We start from the raw sequence: 18,783 nt of genomic DNA, 5'->3' as shown, positions 1-18,783 counted from the left end.
CTTCCATCATCCATCGCTACCGCACTTGCAGTGCTGCAGTCAGCATTGATGTTTTTCCTCAGGGACCCTTCCCTTGTGCTCCTGTTGTGGTGACAGAAAACTTCCTGAAGCAGACCTCATCCTCGTTGGAGCATGTGGTATTCCTTCCCCTTCCCACTTGCTGCCGCATCCCCACTGCTCCCCGCAGCTTGATGCACACAGCTGCTGCTCGAGGGAGTCCCCTCCTCCTCCCACGTGGCGTTGCTCACTCTGCACAAGGGCTGGTTTCCTTCTCCTCTGACTCTCAACGACAGTGGAACATGACCAGCCGACATGCTGCTGCTGGCAGCGCTTGTGGCCACAGCCACTTGGTCTTGTAAGTCCTTCCTTATTTTCTTATCTTTCCTCACAGGCACCCATGGCTGTGCTAAGCATCTTCCTAAATCCCTGAACTTCAGCTAATGATATAATTTTTTTTTTTCTTTTTCTTTTCCCTAGATGGATATGCACAAGGAATCCCCATGCAGAAGCCTCTATCTGTCACCAAGTCTAAAGGAACTGTGCGCTTGGAATGTCACTTTAAAGATGTCTCTGAATATGATGATAGCACCATCATACACTGGTATCAACAGAAGGAAAACGCAGCTCCAGTGAGGATGCTCTACTTAGCACAGTCAAAAGTAGTAGATGATGGCTTCCAAGCATCCAAGTACATGGCTGAAAAAGTTCCTCGCCAGAAAACATGTATTCTTACAATAAATGATGTCATTCCAGACGACACTGCTACCTACTACTGTGCCTACTGGGACAGTCACTGTGGTAGGAACTCGGTGATCACCGAGACAAATACTCCCCCAGCGTCTCAGTCACAAACAACCTGAAAGATCCCAACTCACTTCCTTTGGTGTGGACGAGATGCCTGGCCTCAGGCACAGGCTTTGGAGAAGGAGGACGTGCTCGGTGCTGACTGACACCTTGGAAGCATCAGCTGCCAAAAGCTAGAGATTTTGACTGACAAAGTGCCTAGTGCAAAGGGAACGGTCAAGGTCCAATACTTACCCCATCTTCTGCATTCCACCTTCTCCTCCTTTTCACTCAAGCATGACAGTGAACTGGTTGCAAGCATTTATTTAATGGAAAGGGGGCACGTTTCCATATTGTTGTTCCTGGAAATAGGTTAGCACATGGTACTAGAGCTCTACAAAGTCTTTGCCCTGACAAAGAAAACTGAAATAGAGAGCTTTGGCCCAGAGGTATATAAAATTTTAAGCAAAGGAAAAGGAGTGTTATTTTTACTTAAAAGTTAGTAGCTGTTGGAGGAGGAAGATTTTCCTTTTATTCCTCCTGAGATATGGGGGTGGGCATTTTTATTGGGTTTTGGGGTTTTTTTAAGCTGTATCATGCCCTTTCTCCATCTTCTTGCTTATCACTCTTTGTGTTTCACTGGTGTTGCATCTGAATCACCAGAAAAGTTGGAGACAGAGTTACCCAAGCTCATACCAAAGAAAAGAGCCTCCTATAGTTAAGATCAAATTTTCATACTTTCGTCTCATATGCAACGCATCCTCCTAGCTGTAGTCACAAGGTGCATGCTGACCCTCATGCCTGAGATGTTTTTCTCTACCATCAAGCCTCTCCTTAATATTTTCCTTTACTGTAGTACTCTGATATTCTTCTCACTTGGTTCATTGAAGTGTAACTCATTAAAGAATATTAGTGTGATGGGATGAAAAAGTGACGCAATAATTTCAAATATGTATTAGGTCTCCAAATGGCTATAGCTCAGTTTTGTCCTTGTCATACTTGCAAGCCCAGATCATACAGAAGAGTTAGACAAGCCGTCTGCAACAAGCCGTGTTTCACTTTGTTTCTTCTAATGAGACCTTTCAGGTACTCACTGTCATGAGCATAATCCAACAGTCCCAGCAAATGCAGGTGAGGTGGTGGTGGCCTCCTTCACTTCGTGTCTAAGGACACAGCTGGAAAAGTACTGGTCAGCACCAGTCTCTGTTTACATCTCTCCTGCCATTGCTTTGTGGTTGCAATTATAACGTTCCTGCCCAGGAGCCTTCAGAGTTGATTCCTTTTGTTACATCTGCTTCAATTGAAAGACTTTCACCCTCAGTCTGTTTCCTCCCTCAAGCCACAAATTGCAATTTCCTAACATTGTTTTGCAGTCGGTATGCCACACGAGATCCCAGAAGTACTCGGACTCAGTTTCTTCTAAATGACAAACTAAGCATGCAGGTTGTTTGATCAACAGCAGCTGTGACTCCTCTGATGTTATCTTGGGCTGTTTTATAAGAAACCTGTGCGCAAAGGAAAAGCTGTGTTCTCCCACCAGCTAGTACACGGAAAGCTGCCGGTGAGCTGCTGTTGCAGATCTGGAGCGATTCCAGGAGATGGGCAGACAATAAACACGTACCAGGGTCAGAAGATGCAACCTGCAGCACACGGACACCTTGAAGATGCTTATGGTACTGCCTTTCACTCCCTTCCCTTTGCTGAATTGTATTAAGCCACCTGAAATGCTAGTTGTAATTTATGTCACTTAACTGCAGGTGAGAGGGGGTACACCTGAAGAAGCAGGATCACCACCTGAAGATATGTGGGGTTTTAACATGCACAACCCTGTGCACCTATTTGTGTGTCTAAAACTGAAGAGAAACCTTCACCTAATTCACCTAAGCAGAGGAGTTAGCTAACAAATTGTCAACACTTTAGGAGTTTCCACCCTCCAAAAGGCCTGAGATATCTATCAGCTGAACAACCAGGGGCGAGTCTGAAATTCCTGACATCCTCCAAGCAGCCAAGGGTCAGGCCTTCATGATGATTGGGGAAAAAATGGAATTTTCTTCAGCAATGGCATAGCGAGGGAGCACGTCAGCTTATTGCAAAGACAAAACATAGCGTGAACCACATGGATCAAATACTTCGGCACAGGAACCAAGCTAATTGTCTCTAGTAAGTACCATTATTATCGGTCTGGTTTTCACAATCATTCAGGTTCTCAGATAATTAAGAATGGAAGACTGTAGGAAAATTAATTTCTGAAAAATCATGTTTTATCTGTGAACTGGGAGTGGTGCCCCAGTTGGGTGGATTGATGGGCAATAAACATATCAACCTTGTGAATAGAGCAATTGCCTCTAGAACAATTAGTGAATACTTATTAAGGACAGGGGAATGGAAAAAGGAGGACAGGTAAAAAATTAAATATTGTGATGGATTCATTCCTGTCCTGGGAAAGAAAAGTGAACTGCTTGAAAGTTTACTTTCAGAACAGCAAGTAAGAAATGCAAAAAAGTTTCTTATTGCTAGAGATGGTTCAGTCTAAGTTGTTTGGGAAGGAAAATTGCCTGGAATGTAATAAACTTCTAGTTCCTGGCCCTACTGAAAAAGTAACTGATTTGCATTTGTATTATTCTTAATTGTGGTGAAGTTTTGCAATCAATAGAATGAATGCTATTTTCAGTATAAAGCAATGCCTATAGTATGTTCCTCAGAAAACACATTACATTATCAAGGTGACTGTAATTAAGTCAAATCGTAAAAAGCAGAGAAGAGTTACAGAGAAATTTAAAATTTCATCTCTGTCTCTGACCAAAAATGTTCTCTGCTGCAATCTGCAATTAAACTGTGTCTGTGCAGAGGCAGCTGCTTTTGCCTAAAAGATGACACCATAACTGGTTGCAAAAGGCATGAATTTAGTTACGGGCATCTGTAAGTTTTGTTTAGAATATGGACGCTGCATTTAAAATATGGCCTTCAAAATATGAGTTTGATGAAACTTCAGATGAGGTACTTTCACACAAAAAGTAATTCGGAAGAGACACTTAGGGGGGAAAAAAATGTTTACCTGTATATTTAAATCAACAAATAATAGTAAACGTCCTTAATTTCCTTTGAGAATCATAATGTAACCGCATTTCTTAAAAACAGCAAGAAGAGGTTACTTCAGAGAAAACCTAGCACATCAGAGGCAACAGATCTTTGTAACAGAAATCCCAGAGCTAAAAGGATTAGAACATAGCTATAAAATAATCACGGCACTGCTTTCTTCTCAGAAAATGCTGGGTTTAAAACCCTGAACTTTTTACTCACTTCAAAAATTGAAGTTTTTCTAAAAATGGCACTCTAGCCAATGTTGAAAACTAGGCCACATTTATCACCAAGCGCTCAATCAGAGAGACTTTTTCTGTAGCCTGTGCAAGAAAATTGCAGTGCAGGAGATATTTGCTAAGCGTTATCAGACTGTGGGATGCTGATGTCAAAATATTTGGAAGTGGAACTAAGCTTATTGTTTCAAGTAAGTACAAAATGTAAAACCTAACTACTTCTGAAATGATTTTCAATACAGTTAGACACTGGCTGCACGAGGTGCTCTGCTCTTAGCTCACACTAATTTTAACCCTACTGAATTTTCCTCTTAAACAGCATTTAGATATGCAGAACACAATGAAATTGTGTTGTATTTATGTATGAAATGGGGGAAACAAACAGCTGTTGCAGCACAGATGCATTTTTAAAACATGACTTTGAACAGGGCAAAGATAACATTCAGAGAACTGAAAGATGGTTTTGTGTTTAAATATGTATGTCCAACCTCTGTGATATTTCTAATTCATTCTGAAAGAAAAGCGTCAAACCTTTGGGTTACTCACATTTTTGAAAAGCAAAGCATTTTCCTTTAGGACTATGTCTGACTATACCAAATGAAAGAAGTTATCTGGGATATGCCCAGAACTTTCTGAAGATATGCATTGTTGAAAGGCTGTTCTCTCTTCCTAGCTATTGCAGAAACTGTTTATCACTATTATTAAGGAATAATGCCAAACTCAGAATGTTTTGACATACTTACCAATATTATTTTCCTTCAAGTAAACTTCAGGTGCTTTGATGCATGCCTGTTATTTGGCTCAGCTAAGCACCTGAGATGAAAACAGTTTGCCTAATTCTGACCATTTGAAAATGGTGTATCTGTTTATTGGGAGGTTTGAGTCCAAACCATGCAGGGGGTTTGCTTCATGTTAATTATAACAAAAATATTGGTTAAGGGTCTTGTGCTGCTCCGATCTCAGCAATTATGGGGGTGTGTAAGGAGCAAATTACTTGTCCAATATCTGATCAAACAGATCCTCTGCTGGTGCTGCCTCTCTCCAGAAAGCAGAGATGGAGCCAAGGTGCTCAATCTGCACCATCTGTCTAAATTTGCAGAAGAGTAAAATTAGTTGAGATGAATCCTGTCAATTTAAGAACACATATACCGTCAAAAACCTCCACAGTTTTTGGTTTGGTTTTTTTTTTTTTAGTTTAGGTTAGGCGACTGCTCCTGTTTTACTTTTCTAGGGTCTAAAAATAGATTATACAGCAAAACTGATTTTCTTTAAAGAATACTATTTACACATATAAAGATAACAGAGATGTGCTATTATTGCAAAGACTATTCACTGTGACTGGCTATTATAAGAAGGTGTTTGGTTCTGGTACAAAACTCATTGTGTCAGGTAAGTTACATGCTCTTTTCCATACAATAAGCTATAGGAGCTTGGGGTGGCCATATAGATGAGTGTTATAGTGTCCCAGAAGGTACCCAGCCTGCTTAGAGCCTCAGTTGGCACCATCCTTGCACAGGATTCCCCTCCCCAGACTGTCATTCCTACAGTAAGCCTTGCTGTGTTCATAATGCAGTGGTTTAGGATCACAAACATTTTTGAAAAGGAGCTAGTTTGAGTCACTTTTGGTCACGCTCCTCCTTGGAAATGTGGTGGAAAATTACCTGTAGCAGTTTTCAGAGCCCTCATTCTTTCCTCCAGCTGTACTGAAGGAATAAGCAGGGAATCAAGCAGCTGTGAATTAAGCACAAAGAAAGAAAACCTCTTCCCAATAGAGATACAAAGAGCAATATGCAATGGCCATTGACAAAATCCTGTTTGCATTAAGCTAGTAAAAGTGAAATAACTTACCCGTAATTATTTTTGTCATGTACACAGCACTTTGGCAGTAGAAATACATCACTGCCTCCAAATACTCTTCTACTGCTTGATTACATGCATATGAAGAAGTGATCCATATTTTGTCTTTCCTGTCTTTATTTTAATGGAAAGTGGAGGACAAAAATCTTCTTTTTCCATTAAATGTGCTTTAAATGCCATAATCCTGGAGTAAACAATCACACAAACACAAGACAGAAGAACTATTGCTACCAAAAGTTTTAAGCCTTGTTAAATACATAAACTCATATTAGCATATCAGGCAAAGACTGGTTTTAATGATTTATGTTAGAAAGACTAATTAAATCCTAACTATAATTCAATAGAAATATCCATGTAGGATAAGCGTGTCGTTTTTAGTGAAAATCCTTACCTTGTTAATCAGGTAGTTGCTATGCTTTTAGTAGCTACAGTTTAAAATAAATTATTTTCAAGCATCACTCTAATTCAGTAGGATTTTGTCTTTACTTGGCCAAGGCTTCTGACTGATTAATAGAGTAAAAGGCCTATAGTTACCTCATGCTTAAGATCAGGCATTTCATCACAGCTTGTCTTTTTAGAGGTGACTATTCAACATGGGCTCAGTAAGTTGCTCCTAATGGAAAGAAATGTAGAAACCCAGGATTTAGGATAAGTGACCGTAATCCAAATGAATCATCGGGGTTCAAACTGGAGCAGAACCTTTTCCCGGATCTATACTCAGTAAAGAGCCAAGCTCCCGCCAACTTGTAGTGAACTTGATTTTGTTCTTGTTGGTCCCTTTTAATTAGTTCTGTCCAAAAGAAAGTTGCTCGAGACTTACAAAAATGCGTTCAACAGAAGGGCTGGGAATTGAGAGACGGGTTTGGCATTTGCAATCGGTGGAATAGATGAGTTTTTAGAAGTTTACAGCAGAACGAGAATATTAATCCAGCACAAACTGGCAATACAGGATCTTTCCAGTGAATTCAGGCACTCACAAGGTTGCGGCAGGGAAGCCGAGACTGAATCAAAGACTTAACCAGCCTCTTCAAATCCTTTTTTTTTTTTCCTTCAGCACAGCAGCAGAGTGGCTTGCTCAGTCAGTGTGAGGCTGGTTTTCCTCTGCCATCTCTTCTGCTACAGCTGCAGCTGGGTCTTCCTGGCAACTACCATATTGCTAACTTACTTTGAAGTGATAAAAAGAACAATCTACTAACATTTCTAGGAAATTATTTCATAGCAGAAATTATGGCAGCGATATTTGATTTCTTTAAATGCAATCTCCTAAATATTACTGAAGCATCTACTTTGTTTTCATCAAATGCATTGAAGTTCAGAGTTTAAAAAGCTACAATTTAAAAAAATTATATATAAGTTGCCTATTTGATAGATAGATAGATAGATTACACTTAAATTTATTTTACATTACCTGAGGTTGGATTAAACTGACTTTCTGCCTTTAAAAATCAAAATGGTAAAGATTAATTTATGCATTAATTTGCATTGGTATTTTTTTTTAATGGGCAAAACCATGAAGCCCTAAATCAAAATCCAGTGGACTTGAAAGTCCGAACAAGTGTCAGGACAGAAGGATGGAGCTATAAGACATAAAGGAAGATGTGACCACTCAAATCTGCAGAGTGAAAGCCTCTTACCGTGATATTAATTGGATCATTTGTTAACGGATTTAAAATACCAAGGATTTAATGGGCATGAAGATTAATTTAGTATTGGATTCTTTTAAGGCCATATTTACAAAGAGGTTTCGGTGTGAACATTCCCCTGTTCATAATGGTGTCTGTCATCCTAAAGCCATGGCTCAAAAAGATCAGCTTGAATTGGTGACAGCATGCAGCACTAGGATCTTGTTGTAGGATATATATTCATACACAGATGTACATTCATATATATATGCAAATGCATTATTTCTCATGTTGTCAAGGTGACAGGCTTTACTGTTCCTCACATTTTTCCATAGAAACCTCAGGGGATGCTGAAGGAGTCTGTCTAGAAAATTATAAATCTCAGGCGCACAGGATTTGCTTAAATATTCCAGTGACTCTGAATGCCCACTGTTAAACTAGGGCTCCATCCTCCATTTTGTCAGTATTCCAAATCCTTAGCCTTTATGCACATGCAAGCTTATTTATCTAAACCTGAAAGACTAACATAAGTGAAAGCTGTGGTATGAGCAAACACAGGTTCATACATACACCATATTGTAAGGAAAATTTTAATTACAGGAATCAGTCTCAAAAGAAACAGGTGCATTTCTAGTAAGAATTTGAGGTTAGACTGGGACACAGAGTGAGGTTTTAAGAACATTGAGACTCGTAGGGATTTTGCAAAGCACATACACACGGTGAATATAGCAAAGTCTTCGGAACTGGCACAAAGCTGATTGTTTCTGGTAAGTTTTTTAGTATCTAAGAAAATATTACTTATTCTGATAATCCAAAATCTGGAGGAGAGGGAATGTGATATCTTATTTATAAACTATAATACAAATTAAAATACAGGTTTTAAGTGATGTGGACTTTGCAGTGGCAGAATTCATTTCTTTAGCACCCAAATGTTTGTGTAAGAGAGGTCAGAGTCTTCGCATAAAAGACAAATTGCTGAAATATAACTTATTTTGGATACTTAGGATATATCAGGTCATTCCCTCGTGCAAAGCTTGCAGCCCAGAGCAGCTGGCTCAGGGTAACTCAGAAACGTGGCTGTAGATCGGCCCTTGGCCTCAGAGCAGGGGGAACAGAGGTGTTATACAGGAAAACATGGTGAGTGCCAACAGCTCCCCTAAACCATGGCTGAGGCTCTGCATCTCCCTGTTGGGTCAAGGGGAAGGTCTTTCCCCGTGGATTTGTCCTAACAAAGCTGATTTATTCCAGTCAAGAGGAACTGAGCTCTCTTTGATGCACCACAGCGCCAGTTAGCTCCAGGCAAACAATAAATAATCAGAAGATTAAAACGTGGGGGGAAACCCTGGACCCTTGGGAATGTTGCCATTGGTTTCAGTGTCGGCAGGATTTCATGCAAAGTGCACATGGTTTCCCCTGGGGAGAAGGCAGAGGGTCCTGGGGAAGGACGTGCACAGGAATGGTGGAAGCACCGTACATAGATGCACATGTGGCATTTCCTTTTGGTGCTGACTACTCACAGTAGTACTGCATAGGCATTTATGGCAGGATTTGAGGGTGAACAGTCCCAATCCTGCACTCTTTAAGCATTACGGTAACCTCAAAATGTAGAGAATTAAGCCCAAAATGAACAAATGCCCCTCCACGAGGCTTGAGAAGAATTGTGGATGTTGAGAACTGCTCTTCATTAGTTCAGTTAAACACTGGTCGAGCATGTGTGTATTTTTAAATCGTGTGGTCAAAAACACCATCCTGGAAAAAAAAAAAGGTAGTATTTCTAGAAAAAAATCTAGAGGAAATATGGTAGATCGATCAACAACAAGTTTCAGTCTGGTATTTTTTGAAGAATTGATGGCAAAGATTAGCTTGAAACTGAATTTAAAGTACATGTCACTAAAGGCTCTTTGGGCACAGTAGCATTAGCTGAGACTGAATTTAAGTTTTCTACATTCATGTAGCCAAATGAATAGACTTTTATTGTTCATATGATGGCTGTTAAGTCTGGTCCTTGTTCAGCCAAAACATCCCAGGAAGTTTCTGTAAGGGAATGTACCAGTGGGGGTATGAGAAGATATTTGGTTCTGGCACAAAACTCATCGTCTCCAGTAAGTGTTTTCATAGATTTTTTTTTTTTTATTTTTTTTTTTTTTTTTTTTTTAACTGTTGTAATGGGAAAGCTTTGGAGTGAAGGTTGTAAGCTCTTTAAGGTTTCTGGGGAGGCTCACAGTAGGTCAGGACTATACTATGTCACTATCAGTGATAATACCTGAAGTCACTGTCAAGCAGGACGAACTCTGTTCATGAGCTGAGTGCTCTCAGCTCCCACTGGCTTGGGGGGGAACTGAGGGGCTTTAAGTATCAGGCAAAATTACTCGGTTTTGTGGGATCATCCAAGTAAGAGGATTAAAATTTCAGCTTGAGAACATATGGACCTTATTTATAAATCTTATTTATAGATACTTATAAAGAAACTGTAGAGGAGTTTCATTAAGAGAACTTTTGACAGTTAATCTATAAAAACATATATTGTGAACTCAAATTCATTAATAGCTCATTGATTATGAGCTTAACGCCAGAATTTTATTTGCACAATGTTTTGCAGGCTCATTGCATTATTACAGGAGAGGAAAGACAGATTTTAGTGTAAGAAATATCTGCACATGCTTATATATTATTTTAAAAAGTAAGAACTACGTACCTCTTAAAATCTGCCTTAGAAAACCCTTTAACAAAGTAAACAGCAACATTTTTTGACAGTTTAACTAACACAAAAAAGACAGTGGGGTGGGCGTTCATGACACTAAAATTTTTCAGAAAGGGTCAGATCATTTGCCCAGAAAAAACAGCGTAAACTGTCTTGTTGACTTTGATGACTTCACAGATCAGCCTTAAAGTACATCAAAATCTACAGCCAGTTCTACAAGTTTTCATCCTTTTTTCCATATACATACCCAGAGTTTATGGCAATATTTTCTTTCCCCCACACAAAAATATATAAACATGTATGTATGCAAAACTTTTTGTTCAGTTCTCCACTGTCACCCATTTACCTGTGTGTGTACATGAGACTCCCATGCATTCACACTGTTGCGGTTATTCAAGCAATACATTTCCTCAGTATCGTGGTATGATTTAGGTTTCATTTAAGCTAAGCACCTAGGATCTTTATATGGTAAATAGAAAGACATAGGCAATTCCAGAGGTGGAAATTATTCCACCTTAATAGAAGTCCCTAAAATGGGCAGGATGAACTAGCAGCTGGAAGAATCTCTCTCTGCCTCTCTATTGAGATTTAATACTCCAAGAGAATAACATCACAGTGGACAATTACATTTTAGCCTACTGAAACAAAATAGGGTAACTTACTGGGCTTTGAAAATCTAAAAGGAACATCTAAAATAGTCATGAAGCTTTGTGGAGCTCTATCACTGGGACAGGAGCTACATCATGTTCTTCTGAACAAATCATTTTAGAAATTAGCTTAATCTTGCATCAGTGTGAGGACTGATGCTTAAAGAAGATAAAATTAACCACTAAATTAATGTTAGAGATCCATAAAATTGTTAGAAATTTCATTTCTGGTACAAGAGAACTCAGTCTACATTTTAATTTCAATGACAAATCTCAAAAATGTTTGGACTAGGTGATATTCAAGGTCTTTTCCAACCTTGATGATGATTCTGTGAAAATTAAGGAAATTCATAACATAACAGCTGTCTTTTGAAGGTTAAGGAAGGTGTAATGTAGAAGATTGCTCTAGAATAGGCAGATCATTGAAAGAAACATGGGAGCTTTTTGACAAAAATATGTATTTATATCAATGTGTTTTTTCACAATGCATGAAATCTGCACCACTCAGCCAGACCACACTTTGAACTCTGCTCAAATTCAGTGGCGGAGATTTACAAAGGACTCTGAAGAGTGCTGTAAGGAGATGAACACCTAAAATGCCTTAAAAAAAAAAAGTCTTAAGCAGTACCTTCTATATAGCAAAAGTCAATTCCGAAACCTGTATCTAGTCTTCACTTGCAGTTAAGTATAGACAAAATTGATTGCCCATGAGCACTGTCTATGCGTGCACTGCAGAAGTTCACGTTTAACTAAAATGGACTCTTAAATTTACTATCCACTTCAATAATATCAAAACATCTTCACTGTGCAGACAAAATCTGGCTAAGGCTAGTCCTAATAACAAGGTTAATCTAGAGAGGTAAACGAAATGGAGATTACCTACAGTTAGCTTGTAGAAACAACTCACTTTTCATTAAAATACATTCACATATGTTCACACTGAGCATGTTTCACAAAGCACATCACCTAACACAATCTGGTATGGATTGATATCCTATTTGGATATAGAAATGTTATCTACATCTAGCATGTTCTTCTGCTTTAGTTTGGTTTTGGTTTTTCCTTTTCAGAAGTGTTAATTCAAACATGAAACAAATCTATTAGTAAAGGAGTAGCATTGCCAACCTTTGGGGTCCAGGGCATTTTGTGATTCTATTTTCCTGTCTTTATCAAGATCTTCACCTGGCAAATACATAGAATGTCTTCAAAAAATTGGCAACACTACATTTTTATTGGCTTTTAAAAAAATCACAAAACTAATATGAGCTTTAAAAAAATTAATTAGGTATAGCAGATGTTCATTCATTAGGAGTGGGGACTTATACTGGGGCCATAAAACTTCAAAGATTTGAAAGACAGTCTATCTTTAACATTCTGTAGACAAAATTTTCAGGTAGCTGTTTTTGCATAAATATCATAAACCAATATTAAACTCCTCATCAAAAAAAAAAGAACAAAGCTCTTTCAGGAACTATTACTGTTATATTTAATATTATGTTTAATAATTGTCAAAGACTTGTGCAGACAAATAAACTTTCTGACAGCCCTAGTTCTTGGAAGGCTGTGGGATATAGGCTTTCATGTAGTCAACTGAAGTTTTCTAACTCAATTTCAAGAGAGATTATTAATATCTGCAACAATATTTCAGTTCCTTAACATTTCTCAAAAATAATTTGTCAAACATTTTTGAGTTGGTGTCTGTCTAAATAAGCAGACTTAAATTTATCTTTCTAAAAAAATACTCAAGAAATCTTTTGTGAGATAATTTATATCTACTCTAGCATTAAAGAGTAGACATGGTCTACTCTAGTCTTCCTCTATCAGATGTGCTGCTTGACAAGAAGCGTGAATGAAGCAGTCTCGATGATACTGTTCACTAAACAATTTAGGACTTAAATAATATTTCTTCATGCACATAGCACAGCACCAAAGCTTAGACCAAACATTATTCAGACTCTGGAAGGACCTACATTGTCCAGACAAAACCGAGTTTAGAATATTTGAATGGAGTCTTGTATCCTGATTTTGAGCTTGATTTTTTTGTACCATACTCATAACAGCCTCTTTTTATTTTAGTTCTCTATAGAGTAACACATTTTAAAATATGGTTAAAAGTTCCAACTAAATAGTATTGTAAACGTTTTTGACTAGAAAAACACTTGCCATTTGAGTCCACTAAAATAATACTTAATATAAAGTGTGTTGGATTTCCAGGTTTGTCCAGCTCACCAAAAACTTCTTTTTACTTCAAGGATGGAAACAGCTGTAATTCATCCATTCTATTACCTAAAATTCTTTTCATACACGAGACATTTTTTGTCCCATCATAAGTATTTGTTAATATATATAGATTTATTAATCATAAACATTTGTTAATAAGACATTTAGATTGTTGCTCTTCAGAAGTTCTATTTTGTGGATGTGTATTTATTTGCTGTACACTGTTGATCTTTCAGCTCTCTGTTTTGTTCTTTCCCTCCAATATCCAATCCAGACAAAGTTACTTCTTCACCAGCAAGCTCTGAAATCCTGCAGAAGAGACATGGAAATCAGATAATGTATGTTTGCCTTATTGAGAAATTTTACCCAGAGGTTATTCGGGTGACATGGACCGACGAAGCAAATAAGGAGGTAACAGACAACATAGTAAAAGGAGACGTTTGGAAGCCCGCAAATGGGGATAAATACTCAATCGGCAGCTGGTTAACTGTACCAGCGAAGAATAAAGACAAGAACTATTACTGCAAATATGAGCATGAAAGCCAACAGCGTTCGCTGTCAACACAAGGTATATACTACATGTTAGAAATTTAATTCTACGTGTTATTATAGACATGAATTTTTCTTTGCAATAATATTTTAGAAACAATGCTTTCAAAAAGCACCTGTTCTGCTTGGCACAACAATAGCTAAAATACACATCTGGAGGAACTACCAAAGTTTTCCTAGGAAAAGCAATCCAGTCTGTGCTATGCTCCCTAAGTGAATGTCCCTTTGTAATAGGAAAAGAGCAGTTCTTGAACCTCATCAGGTATAAACTAGCATAGCTCCAGAAGGTCTGCACTGAGCCATGTTGATTACTTTCCAGTATACAGAAGTTTCTGAAAACAGTATTACCTCTCTGTTAGCCATGGCTTACAGGTGTAAGTCCCTCTGATAGCGCCTCACATCAGTCACCGCTATAAAAAACTAGAGTTAAAAACGAGGTTGCTGGGGATGTAGGGCAGAGTTTAAATATATTACTTGCTCATAGTCCAGCAACAGTGAGGTAATAACCATGTATTAAAACATAAAAGATGTCTCATTTAATTGTGGAAAGATTGATTATGCAAAGCAAAATCTGAAAGACAACTGAATTTTAAAGAAAATAGTAACCTACAATTAATGCAAATTAAGTCTTGGCAATAGCTTTAGATTTAGGTTTAGATTAACCTTTTCTCAGTATTTACCTCTGTTCAACTTACTATAAATTAACGTAACTCCAATGAATGGCAGCATTAACCATTACATTTCAACCTTTGTAATGTTGAATGTATTCTGACAGAAATAAGCTTTAAGTTTATTTAAATGGAGGATGTATTTTGAGATGTAATACAGATGTCTTTAAGCCCATGTATCAATGTGTGCGAACACCATGACCAAGAACACACACAAATTTGCTGCTTCAAGCACAGAAAGGGTTTAGTTGAGAGAACAACCAACACCAAAATAGCAAATTCCCAACATGGGAACCTTAGATCATACTTGTCTCAAGATTATTCTTCAGGGTTGAGCAACCATTAAGTGACAGAGTAATTGACATCCGTTCTGATGGAAATTATCCTGCATTTGTAATGACAGTATGGTGTGAAGGAAACAAACTCCAGCTACTTCAATGACAAGATCAGGCGGTCACTGACTACAGTTCCAAATAAAAGAGACTCTGCCAAGGAAGAGCCTAATGGACACATTCCTGAAAGGGCAAAGTCAAAACTCCCACCTACCGCAATAAACACCCAGTCACTTCTTTATGAGCATTTCTCCCCTTCAAATTCTCTCTGCAGATGAATCCTACTTGTGAATGTCTGCTCTGCAGACAGATCTTAAACATCTCTTTTTATTGTTTAATACTAATTTTCCATTTCACTGTCGTTGTACTGCCTCTTTTTTTTCCTTATTTCTCAATTTGTGTTTGTTAAAATTAAAGAAAAGCCTAATTGGGGCATTTAAACTCTCTTTCCAGTAGATGCTACAAAGCCTGCTACTCAGCAAGAGGACTGCAGCACTGGAAACAGCACAGTTAATTTTAATAGAGGTAATTAAGATGTATTAAAATGTGGGAAAGCGACGCATGTCATGCAAGAGTTAAATACTGATACATATGCTCAGAACATCATGAAAATGATCTTTCTAAATAGTGTAGAGTAAAACTTTTAAGTCTGGGGTCTGTAACTTAAAAACCCTTCAGTGCTACTCTGTTGTGGATTATAAGAAGGGGCTCTCCTGCCTTTATTGGGTAGCTTTACTATAAACTTTCTTAGCCTGCTACAGATGCTGTTTGGGCTACTAGATTATTAGCTGGCACTAAGTGTCACTTTTTTAAATACCTGAAGTGGTTAAATTCTCAGCACTTCAGCTGATGCTCCATCAGCCTAGCAATTGCCCAGCACTTCAGACAAAAAAAATTTCCTTTTGGTTTGAACAGGGATTTAGGAAGAATCATGAGCACTTGTGTTCAAAAAAATCCAGCACAAAAGGATTCAAGCAAACATGGTGCTACTGGTAATCTGCTGGAAGCACTAGAATTATGTCCTTGCCTTTGCAGGGAGTAACAACCCAGAGGCATTGAAAGGCAAATCTAATGCTAAGAGACGTGCTCAGTCTGGAACTTATCAGTAGTGCAAACCCACTCAAAGGACAGTTAGACATTGTATGTATTTACACACTGTCCACTGAACTCAATGTAATTGCCGCAGCAGACCATGCAGACCCAGTTCTACCCCTTTTTTAGGAGGTTATACAACACTGGCATTAAACAAGACTCTTCTGTCTTATGTTTGTTACAGATCACTTAATGCACAGGACAGCATATTTAGTGTACATCGTCCTGCTTCTGAAGAGCTCCATGTACTATCTCATCGTACTCTTCCTCATCTACAGAATGTGGGCTCCAACCAAGCACCAAGGAAAAAGAGCATAAATGCTGGTTTAGGAAAGGCTTACAAAATTGTCTTAAATTTATTTTACTGTATACTTATCCATATAGACACCCCTGCTCTCAGCGTTAGATGTAACGACAAAAAAAAAGCCCCACTCTGGCATCAGTGCATACAGCTTGTTTTGCTTTACTGCTTGTGTTTTTGTATCAGCCTGGTTTTCCTAATTTTTCTGAGCAATAGGAATACATTTACATACCCTGGATTTTAATCCAAAATCCATACTGCAAAATGAGGAAGGTACTCACGTTAACAGTAGTTATGTATGCAATAGTTCAGAAGCGTAACAGGGCTTTTGATATATAAAGCACAGATACATTTTGCCGTTGCGCTTAAGGCTTTATTAGGAGCATTCCTGTGCTCTAATTTCACAGGTATTTGTTCATTTTTACTTTCAATGGTTTATTGCAATTCTCATGTATTCACCAAATCAGGACTTAAATATTCTGAAGTGCGTTAAGAGTCAATTAAACATGATTTTAAAAAGGGAACATAATATTTTTGAATTAAGAAGTCAGACGATCATAAAAGCAATTCTAAGGTGCACGTATACATAAATGGAAGAAATCCAGCAGGTCCAACCCCACCACTGTGACACAGACTGAAAACCTGCACACTGTATTTCTAAAGAAAACAATTGCAACGCTCACAAACGTTATCGTGTTTAGAGATACCTTTTTATGTTGAGCAGAACCTTAAATATGAAGCTTTGATAAAGTGTTTTCACAACACAGGAAAAATTCTCATGTGTTGGGCTTTGAACTCTTCACCTCCAAGGTCCACAAATCAGTTCCTTTCAAATTTCTGTGGGAAAATCAGAAGCAGATATATTTAAAGGATTTGCTTAGTTTGGGGCAAAACACTGCCGTAAGTTTGAAGATAAGTGCCTGCAGCATTCACATTCACTCTATCTGCAGTGGTGTAGAGGGCAATACAAGCTTTCCTCCAGGTTTGTTTGTGAGCCCTGGGTTTGATCACCAGCATTTGCACAATTACCAAGATGGCTAGAAAACCTGATTCATTCCTCTGTTTGTATAAATTCCTCAGGAAATCAAAAGATCCTTAAAACCACTGGTGTTCCAGTTTTCAATGTACTAAACAGGAATATTTTTACAGAGAACAACAAAAGCTAGCTTGTTAACATCTTTTCTGTTGAAGAGCTAAGCCAAACCAGGGGGAAATGCAGTGCTGGTACAACAGGACTGCCTATGGCTCATGCCTTTGCAAGGGAAGGAGAACGTAAATCGGGCCCAGTGTTAATAACCACAGTTATTTTACCAACAGCATATATTACAAGTTATTTTCTAACCTGCATATTGAAGCCAATGCAACTAATTAGTGCTTTCCATGTCACGTTACTCTTCAACGTGAAGGAAGATGTGATGCCTAGTCTTCAGTCAAACTCTCTTTGAGAAACAGCTGATATCCCATGCTATTATTTGTTATGGCTTGGTTCCAATCAAAGTGAAATAAAATAGCTACAAAGGTATTTTTTTGGAATGTAGATTTCAGTAGCATCATTGATATTACTGTCTTGGTCTCTCCTACCTTGATCTCTGCTAGAGAAATGCTTGATGCATTAATAAACCAAGATCTTTTTCATGAAAATGATCCACAAATCCACTTGTTGTGTCTCATACACGAGACTGAAAGATGCTGTTGGTGCAGCACAGGAAAACAGACAGAAAACAGCTTTTCAAGCTTTTTGCACAAAATCTCGTGCCTACGTGCAAGCCTAAACCATGCTGAGCGCAGCTATCGCATCAGTTTCTGGGGTTTCTAAAGTTTCAGGCTTCATATCTGCAACAGCTCACATGTCCCTGAATTTTATTTATACAGATATATACTGTTCATAGTAAGTTTTTAGTTTTTATTTATTTAGCCTGAATAAGAGGACAAGTGGATTTTTAAGGCTTCTGGGTGCTGGGGCGTTTGTTTGCAGTAAGGTTTTATTTAGTGGAAAAACCCTGTAAACTGAACCAGTCAGAACTGGTTTAGAGGGGGTGGGCTGCGATGAGAATGGATGATAAGATGAGGACAGTTAGACCACAGCCGTCCTGCCTTTTACCACAGTATACTTCTAAACCATTTCCTTCTAATGGAAATGCAAAGTGATAAAAAACCACATGCCTTAAGTTACATGTAAATAACGCAGTGAAACTCACTGTTCACTACGCATGTTGGTCTAACTGCATGCTTGCGATATGGACACGTAGGGGCTACTGCTACCACAAAAACATGGGTGCTGCGGGATGTCTGCAGGACTTGCAGTCTTATTTATCACGAGTGCACACCAGAGCTAGATGTTATCTTTTCAGTGTAAACTTCTGTTGTCAGGACTTTGTTAACACTTAAAAGACATGTCTTCTCAAGTACATGTCTTATCACAACTGATTTTCAGTGATTTCAAGCTTCTACAAGTATGAGCATTACAACTGCTCTACTCCTGGTACAGAGTTGCAGAATTAAAGCAAATACTACAAAAATGGTTACAGGCAATCTGGTGATTCTAATGAAAAGAAGACAGAATGGGATCAACTTTTCCCATGAAAACACAAAGGAGTAAGCAGCACAAACAAATTTATTTGTAGAAAGGGATTTGCAATGTATTTTTATCTTGCTAGAATAATTGTGTGTCCTATACTGGACACATGCTTGAGAATA

At 38.2% G+C, this 18,783-nt stretch overlaps 1 protein-coding gene across 1 annotated transcript; it reads left to right on the top strand.

Moving 5' to 3' along the window:
* Positions 1 to 287: 287 nt before the first annotated feature.
* LOC113477573 (immunoglobulin kappa light chain) lies at positions 288 to 17,658 on the top strand. Its single transcript, XM_026843979.1, has 6 exons — positions 288 to 355; positions 478 to 790; positions 5,434 to 5,486; positions 13,419 to 13,712; positions 15,150 to 15,218; positions 15,970 to 17,658. Exons 1-6 carry the CDS (start codon positions 313 to 315, stop codon positions 16,101 to 16,103), a joined length of 906 nt encoding a protein of 301 aa, XP_026699780.1. The 5' UTR covers positions 288 to 312; the 3' UTR covers positions 16,104 to 17,658.
* Positions 17,659 to 18,783: the final 1,125 nt, after the last annotated feature.

This window comes from Athene cunicularia (assembly GCF_003259725.1).
Source record: "Athene cunicularia isolate RWA chromosome 2 unlocalized genomic scaffold, athCun1 chr2_part2, whole genome shotgun sequence".
Lineage (NCBI taxonomy): Eukaryota > Metazoa > Chordata > Aves > Strigiformes > Strigidae > Athene > Athene cunicularia.
The sequence above is the reverse complement of the archived record's forward strand: the minus strand, read 5'-3'. Positions and strand labels throughout refer to the sequence as shown.

What these genes read in the sequence shown, in the direction of transcription:
- LOC113477573 (XM_026843979.1), top strand. Translation starts at nt 313, where the DNA reads ATGCTGCTGCTGGCAGCGCTTGTGGCCACAGCCACTTGGTCTT. An exon ending in TACAAAACTCATTGTGTCAG is followed by an intron (nt 5,487 to 13,418) that starts GTAAGTTACATG and finishes TATCCAATCCAG; the next exon opens with ACAAAGTTACTTCTTCACCA. An exon ending in CACAGTTAATTTTAATAGAG is followed by an intron (nt 15,219 to 15,969) that starts GTAATTAAGATG and finishes TGTTTGTTACAG; the next exon opens with ATCACTTAATGCACAGGACA.